We start from the raw sequence: 8,254 nt of genomic DNA on the forward strand, positions 1-8,254 counted from the left end.
ATAAACTGGGATATATGTTTACCATGGAATGCTATTCATTCACAAAAAGATGGAGACTTTATATCTTTTGCATCAACCTGGATAGAGTTGGAGAACATTCTACTTAGTAAACTATCACAACACGGAAAAGCGAGTATCCAATGTACTCAATACTAACAGTATTGACAAAGAAATGTGAAACCAGTAGACAAATACATGCCCACACGAGAGAAAAACACAGTTAAACTCAAGTGGGAGGGAGGAGGGAGAGAGAAGGAGAAGGATTCGTGTGCTCTCACCTGATAGGCACCATGTAAGGCAGTGATTTTCAATTGGTGTGCCTAAAAAATTTTTAAAGATCATTAATTAATTTCAAAAGAAATTCAAAGCATAGTAAATATTTTCATATTCATTTTTTTAGTCTTTTTTGATCAGCATAGTTAAGTGTGCCAGAGTAGTTGAAGTATAGGTTCAAGTGTGCTGTGAGATAAAAAAGGTTGAAAACCACTGAAGCATAAGGGTATATGGCACATTCTCGGGAGAGGGGCACAGCTACAACCCGTACTGTACCTAAAAATGCAAACAATGTAACCTGATCATCTGTACCTTCAGATTAGTCTAAAATTAAAAGAAAACCATTGTGTGTTATTTACATTTGGCAGGATTGGTATTATGTAATTTTAGAACTTGCCAGGTAGGTTTTAGTAGTCTTGTATTAATGAAATCAGAAGTTGTGGGAATTCAGGCTTGGGCATCGTGGCTCATGCCTATAATCCTAGTACTCTGAGAAGCTGAGGTGGGAGGATCACTTGATGTCAGGAGTTTGGAGCAGCTTGAGCAAGAGTGAGACCCCGTCTCTACTAAAAACAGAAAAATTAGCTGGGTGTTGTAGTGGGCACCTGTAGTCCTAGCTACTCATGAGGCTGAGGCAGCAGGACCACTTGAGCCCAGGAGTTTGAGGTTGCAGTGAGCTAGGCTGTGGCCATCGCACTCTAAAAAGCCGGGTGTGGTGGCTCACGTTTATAATCCTAGCACTTGGGAGGCTGAGGCGGGTGGATTGCTTGAGCTCATGAGTTCAAGACCAACCTGAGCAAGAGCGAGACCGCGTCTCTAAAAAATAGCCAGGCACTGTGGCAGGTGCCTATAGTCCCAGCTACCTGGGAGGGTGAGGCAAGAGAATCACTTGAACCCAAGAGTTTGAGGTTGCTGTGAGCTAAGATGCCACAGCACTCTACTGGGTGACCAAGTGAGACTCTGCCTCAAAATAAATAAATAAATAAATAAATAATAAGATTCCTTGGTTGGAATTTCAGCCCTTGAGTGAATCCTTAAGCTCTCTGAACCTTCCTTCTCTCATCTTTCAATTCAGATAAAACCTCAGAGAATTTGTAATTAAACTCCTCTTAGCCTACAGGGTCCTACCCACTTGTCCACCCTCAGTCTGTCCTGCTCTGTGCCTTGTTGGTAGGTTTTGGAACACGTCCCACTGTTCCTTGCCCCGGTGCTTCTGAATTTGCGCCTCACTCATTCTGCCTGGGGTCCCTTCTTTCATTCCATGGCTGCCTTTTTAATCTTTCAGGTTTCAGCTTTGAATATTACCTCTTGAGACTGACCTGACAGTCTCTTCCCCAACACCCATACGCTGTTGCAGTACTTGTTTATTTCCATAACTTATTCCTATTTGTAATTCTTATTTGTTGCTTTATGTCTCTCATTCAAATACAAGTACCCTGAAGAAAGTACCCTGTGCTTTTGTTCTAGGTCAGTAGCTGGTGCCTGGCCTTAGTCTCTGGCACTTAGTGAGTATGTAATAATGCTTGATGAATTAAGAGAGATGCATGGCAGAGGGCTTTGCACAAACAGACCTGATAAATAAATGCCCCAGAGTTCATTCTCTTATTTCCTCAGTTACTCACAGGGGGTTGTGCCAGGGCATCAGAGGAATCCAGTTCCTGCAGAGTCACCATTACTTCTGCTCTCCCCCTTTCCATCTGGGTAAAGGACAAGGCAGCTCTAGGTGTGGTCCTGGGGAAGTCAGCAGTAGGAGGGGATGAGCTCATAGAGGAAGGTGGCAGGATCTCGACTGTACCGTGATGGGAGGGACCAGTAGTGATTATAGAATTTGGAGTACATTGTCCTATGAGATAGATTGCATTTTAGTGATCATGTTAATGGTGAATTCCTTTTTTATATCCTGCTCGATTCAACAGGGATAGTTGTAAAGATACTGAGTTTTGCTACCATTTTACGCTTTCATCATTCATATCAAGTCATGCCTCCTAACACGTCTAAGTGTGGGTGTGGGGGAGGGAGAAGAGAAGAAGAGAAAAAACTTTATCTGAGGAATGTGAGCCTGTTTAAATGATCAGTCCCAGAGAGACACTGGAGTGACACAGCAGCCATAAAACGTCATCCACTGGATGTCACAGCTCATACCCTGTAGTTCAGCAGTGCCTGGCTGATCAGTGTTATCTCTGGACTAACGGGAATCTCTGTCCAACAACTTTGTACTACCTCTCAGCACCCTTCTCGTTCCCATTCCCTTTAAAAACCTGCTTATAACAAAGGCAACTTGGAAGCGCCCCAGGTAGCTGCCCTCATTTTGGCTTCAGAAACTCTTTATATTTTGTGCCTCAGCCTCTTTCTTTTAGGCCAATGTAACAGAAAAAATATAAATGGAAACAGCCTGTAAGTTCAGTGTTTTTCCTCTCGTACTAGAGTTAAGATTTGTTAACGTCTTATTTTTAGGAAAGATGTGGATGAAGTTAAAGAGAAATCTAAAGATATAATAAAATTCACTGAGGAGAAACTTTCCGTGGACGAAGTCTCCCAGTTGGTGGTTTCCCCTCTCTGTGGTGCAGTGTCCTTGTTTGTAGGTGAGTTGTAATTTTCACAGCATCTGTCTATCGATTGCACGAGATGGTAGAAATTAGCAAGTGTGTTCCTTGTTCAGTGTTCATAGAGGATTTAAGATACTGAGCAGTAAATCAAGATTACCTATGGTAGTAGATGGAAATTTTTTGAGTTCTTGTTTGTTTTAGTAAACTTCAGTTAAACTGTATTCAATTACAAGCAGTTTTTGGAAGGAGGGTAAGCATCATCGTTGGGAGAGAGAATTTTATAATTTCCAAACACTGAGGGAAGAATGAATGTACTTGATGGATGATAATCCTGGAGCACAAATGTTTTCCTTTTAAGTATCAAATACTGTACGAATGGATCAACAAACTGTGGTATATGTACACCATGGAATACTATGCAGCCATAAAGAAAGATGGAGACTTTACATCCTTCATGTTCACATGGATGGAGCTGGAAAATGTTCTTCTGAGCAAAGTATCACAAGAATGGAAGAAAAAGTATCCAATGTACACACCCCTATTATGAAACTCATTTATACCTTTTATATGAAAGCTATAACCTAATAACAGCCTAAGAATACGGGGAGGGGGGAGGGAGAGGGGAAGGGAGAATGGGTGGAGGGAGGGGGTTTGGAGGGATCACTTCTGTTGTTTATCTTACAAGGGTACAAGTGAATCTTTCTAAGAGTAGAATATGAACGTTTTAAAACAATAACTAAGAAACGACATGAAGGCTATGTTAACCAGTTTGATGGAAGTGTTTCGGATTGTGTGTGAAAACTCCACACTGTACCCCAGAAGTGCATTAATGTACATAGTTGCCATTCAATAAAAAAAAAAAGTATGAAACACTGTTAGATGAGGAAAATAGCCTGACTTGTCATATGAGTATTTTAAGTAAGCTTGCTTAATCGATGTTATTTTATTTCTGTCTCATCTTTGTGATAATTATCTTTTCTTTTCCTAGTAAGTTTTTTTTTTTTTTTTTAAGAAAATGTCAAGGCAATTTTAGACAAACTGGTATGCTATTTAGGAATAATCATCTTTTATTCTATTAATGTGCTATTTCTATTGTAGGGAAAAACTTTAATTTTCTTTTTTTTTTTTTGCTTTTTTTCTTTTTAGGAACTACAAGAAATAACTTTGAAGGGAAAAAAGTCATTAGCTTAGAATATGAAGCATATCTACCTATGGCAGAAAATGAAGTCAGAAAGATTTTCAGTGAAATTAGGCAGAAATGGCCGATCAAACACATAGCAGTATTCCATAGACTTGGGTATGGTTTTCTTTATCAATCTAAAAACTAAATACAGTTGTTTTTCTATCTTTGTACTAATCCTGACTCTTGAATCTTAAGAATTTGATTATCGTAAGAGGAAGGTTTGGAGGAAGCAGGGATGGCATTTAGTGCCTTTGGTGATTGCCTGTGCTTTGTAACCCTGGGGGAATCTTGTTGCCACTGGTGCTGTGACAAGGGGCACTTGTGCCTGGACTCTCAGGCCCTGGGCAGAGGGCCTGTGCTAATATGTCCTAAAGGCCTTAGGATGTTTTGAGAGTGTTTTGTGGCCAGTCTTTGAGAGTCTCTTACAGATTCTTTTTGTTGTAATTGCCTTGGAAAGTCATTCAAGTAGTTTTCCTTTTTGTACCACAAGAAAAAGGAAGAGTTCTAGGCTTCAAAAAGAAGCCAGCAGTTGAGACTATATGTATCATATTTTATTATCATTTTGTTATTAATAATTATAATTTTATTAATAAGTAGTTTTGTTAGTGGTTAATGTTATCAGTCCATTAATATCTATTAATTTAATTAATTAAATTTAATTTCTTGATATTACTTCTGTGTTATGCTTGTCAGGGAGTATCGTTGTGTCTCTCAGCCTTACCTAGCACTGTGCCTCGTTTGAGTCAGATGTTTGCTGGTTCAGTGAAAGGACCCTTTCTTCTTGGTACTCATCAGACAGGTTTAGTGGATAGAGGCTGACAAATTGGCCACAAAATCAGCTTCAGCATCTCCTCTGCTGAATGCCACTGGGATGAATTACTGTTTTCTAACTAAATGGAATGTTTAAGTAAAATAGAACTATGGTACAGTTCTAAGAATCTGTAACTGGATTCCCTCCCACCCCTGGTGTCTAGCAGATTCTTTAGCAGGAGGACTCAGAAGTGACAGTACATGTTTTTCCTTTCCTTGTCAAAGCTTGGTCCCAGTGTCAGAAGCAAGCATCATCATTGCTGTGTCCTCAGCCCACAGGGCTGCATCCCTTGCAGCTGTGAATTATGCCATTGATCATTTAAAAGCCAAGGTGCCCATATGGAAAAAGGTAAGTTAAGAAAATGTCTCATTTTTCCATGTGTACCTGACATTCTCAGGAATTCTTAGATAAAGGGTGTGGAATAAGAGTACATATAATGTTTGTATTCATTCCCTAATTATAGAATCTTAGTTTCTTTATCTGTCAAAGAGCTTTTATATAATCTCCTTTCCCGGGTTTGTTAAGCATGAAAAATAAATTCTCCAGGGAATACCTGGCACAGACTAAGCCTCAGTAAGTGGCAGCAGTGAGAATTCCTAGTCTGGACTGATCAGTAGTTCATATAGGAGGGAAGGGCCCTTGAATTAGAATTCCTTTAAGTTAGAGGGTCTTTCATTAGGACAGTGGGAATAATGCCTCACTATTTAGGCAATGGTTGAAATAGAAATTTCTCAAGGTAAAAAAGCCCTTTTTACTAGAGATCCTTCTTTTTAGGGAAGAAAAGGGTGTGATATTGCCATCTCTGAGAAGATGCATAGTGAGCAGATTTAAAAGCATACACAGGAAATTCCAGTTTGTTTTCAGTCCATAAGTTAAACCAGTCAGTAAGGGGAAGTAGTTCTCTGGTTACATAGAGCCTCCTGAGGGATGGGAAGGCCAGCTCCCTAACTTCTCCCCAGTCACAGTGGGACTGTTGGGTGCCTGTGCACATACGTAGTCACACTTCAGTGTCTACAGTTGCCCACAGCACTGTGGCTGATGGCAAAGATGAGGATTTAATGAGTAGCTTAGGCGGTCAGAAGACTGGAGCAGAGAGTCGGGGCTTCTAGAGGGGAAGGCTCCTGTCCTTCTCAGGAGCCTCGGTCACTAGTAGAGATTGGCAAGTCAGACTCTGAGTCACAGCCTTGGACAGAGAGTCAGGGCTTCTAGAGGGGGAGGCTCCTCTCCTCAGGAGCCTCGGTCAGTAGTAGAGACGGGCAAGTTGGACTCTGAGTCACAGCCTTGGACAGTTTGTGACCATATTTTCTGAATAAAACCTGAAACCATTTGCTATAGGGGAGTATTTTGGGATCAGGGGATAGAATTATGTCAAAAGCAACAGTAAAGCTCTGCGGTTGCTTCGCTATGAATGAGGCTGCTACAGTTTTGATAGAATATGAGGCAGGCTGTGGAAGAGGGAGAGGTAGAGAAGAGCATTCCCAGATGAGCTTCAAGCTGGAGTAGGAATAGCTTTCTTTACTAAGGAGGAAGAGTGGGTGTTAAGCTGATCATAAGTGGATGAGCCAGAGCCCCAGAAAATAAGGGTAGGGCACAGGAGTTGGGCATGTCCTTGTTTTTCTGCTTTGACGACTAGCTAGCTGTGCCTTTGCTTTTCTGTGTTTGTAGAGATTTGGGGGAAGCGCAGAGAACAGTTGAATTTGGATTCCTCTCCCTGCAGAAATGGAACCTGACTAGAGAGTGGGAAGAGAAAGTGACACCTTCTTCTTTCCTCCTTTCCACAAATCGTAGATTCTAGTGTAGGTCTAGTTCTCGCCTGTGCTTTGAGATCATCTGCGATATAGGGAAGGAGAGGGTGGTGGGTAGGCAGGGCTCATACTTCACAGAGCAGTGCACACCAGAGTACGATTCTCACTGGTTTGAGAATTTCTCTGCAGGTGGTCACTTAATTTCATGGCTAATAGAAATAGCCCACCTGCCTTTTTTAGAAAAGCATATTTAGAAATATTTAAAGACCTTCCATCTTTCCCTATATAACCTTGCCCATGATGTCTCCTGTTATGGCTCAAAATGGAATGAAGTGATTATTCCTTTTCTGTTGGTGCAACTCATCTTGTTATAGCTTCTTGGCTGTCATTTCTGCATTTGGATTGAGAGTCCAATTGAGAGCACAGGGAAGGTGTCTATTCATTTTTCTGCTTGTTGATTGGATGGTTAAAGAGGAGCAGATTGAAATAGATGTTGACTGAAGAAAAAATTAAGCTAAAGAATTAACATTAATTTTTTCAGATGTCATACTGAGGACTATAGGCAGAGGCCTTGCTTACATACAGGTGGTGGGGTTTAGGATGAGGAAAATCACATTAGTTAAGCTTGCTCAGAAGCTGTATTAATTAAAGCAGAATCACATCAAGATTTGGGTGTATCTACCCCCAGTCTTATAATCTGGTTATAGATTACAGAAGCATACTCACTAGCTCCATCAGACATCGTCTTATGTGCAAGGAAAGGCAAAGAGTAGGGTCATTTTTCTTTTAAGGAATTTAGCAAGTGAGACAAGAGATGAAGGGGGCCACGTGCTCTGTCCTGTTTTGTCTTCAAAGCATTGCTGTCACAGAATCAGGGGCCTTGTGACGCAGTGCAGTGAGCAGAAATGAGCAGACATGGCTTCGTTTGCTAGTCTGTTTCCGTGTTATGCTAATGTATCTGACTTAATTCAAATGTATTTTATTTTCATGTATTAAAATGATCTATTTATATTACCTGTTGTGATTCTGTTTTCTAGGAAATGTATGAAGAGTCATCATCATCTTGGAAAAGAAACAAAGAATGCTTTTGGGCACCCAACGATTAACCACTTATATTTTTAGAGCGCTTAATCTTAAATGCGGTGAACTTTAATCATTGATCACTGATGACTGATCATCATTTTTATTTTTGTTCTCCACAAATCACGCTAATTTACTGAAGTCTCTTCAGTAAATGTTTGTATGTAAATCTTATGTACGTAAGAGATACATAAGTATCTCTTGTGTTATACCAGTGGGATAAAAGGGAAAGAAAGAGAGAGAGCAAAATGCATGAGGATGGAGAAGGAGGAGTGATTTAGGAACTAGGGATAGAGGAAGGACTTTAGGGAAGAGATGGGATAATTTAAACGTGAAGAACAATGTCTTTGATTGACAAACCCATCCATCACTAATGTCTCTTCGTAACTCAACTCACATTGAGTGTGGACCCCTCTCAGTGACTTTAATTGTCTTAGAAAGTGCCTCCCCACCCTGGCCTCAGTCCACTGATAACATTGTTATCAGGGAGGCATTAGGGGAATGTTGGCAGAACTGGAAAAAGTATAAAAAAATCATTGTCAGTCTCAATCTTATAGATTTTATGAACTTATATATATATATATTTTTAAATAAACCCATGATTTAAAAAGTTTAA

At 40.4% G+C, this 8,254-nt stretch overlaps 1 protein-coding gene across 2 annotated transcripts in view; it reads left to right on the plus strand.

Moving 5' to 3' along the window:
• MOCS2 (molybdenum cofactor synthesis 2) overlaps window positions 1–7,869 on the plus strand; it is a 12,688-nt gene extending 4,819 nt beyond the window's left edge. For both annotated transcript variants that reach the window (XM_023519332.1, XM_012812611.2), the window contains 4 exons: window positions 2,728–2,855; window positions 3,966–4,116; window positions 5,038–5,161; window positions 7,596–7,869. In XM_023519332.1, the coding sequence (XP_023375100.1) occupies window positions 2,728–2,855; window positions 3,966–4,116; window positions 5,038–5,161; window positions 7,596–7,664 (472 nt within the window). In that variant the 3' untranslated portion in view covers window positions 7,665–7,869. The remainder of the gene's footprint in view (window positions 1–2,727; window positions 2,856–3,965; window positions 4,117–5,037; window positions 5,162–7,595) is intronic.
• Window positions 7,870–8,254: the final 385 nt, after the last annotated feature.

The sequence above is a fragment of the Otolemur garnettii genome, unplaced genomic scaffold (assembly GCF_000181295.1).
Source record: "Otolemur garnettii isolate 467f Iridium unplaced genomic scaffold, OtoGar3 scaffold00005, whole genome shotgun sequence".
NCBI lineage: Eukaryota > Metazoa > Chordata > Mammalia > Primates > Galagidae > Otolemur > Otolemur garnettii.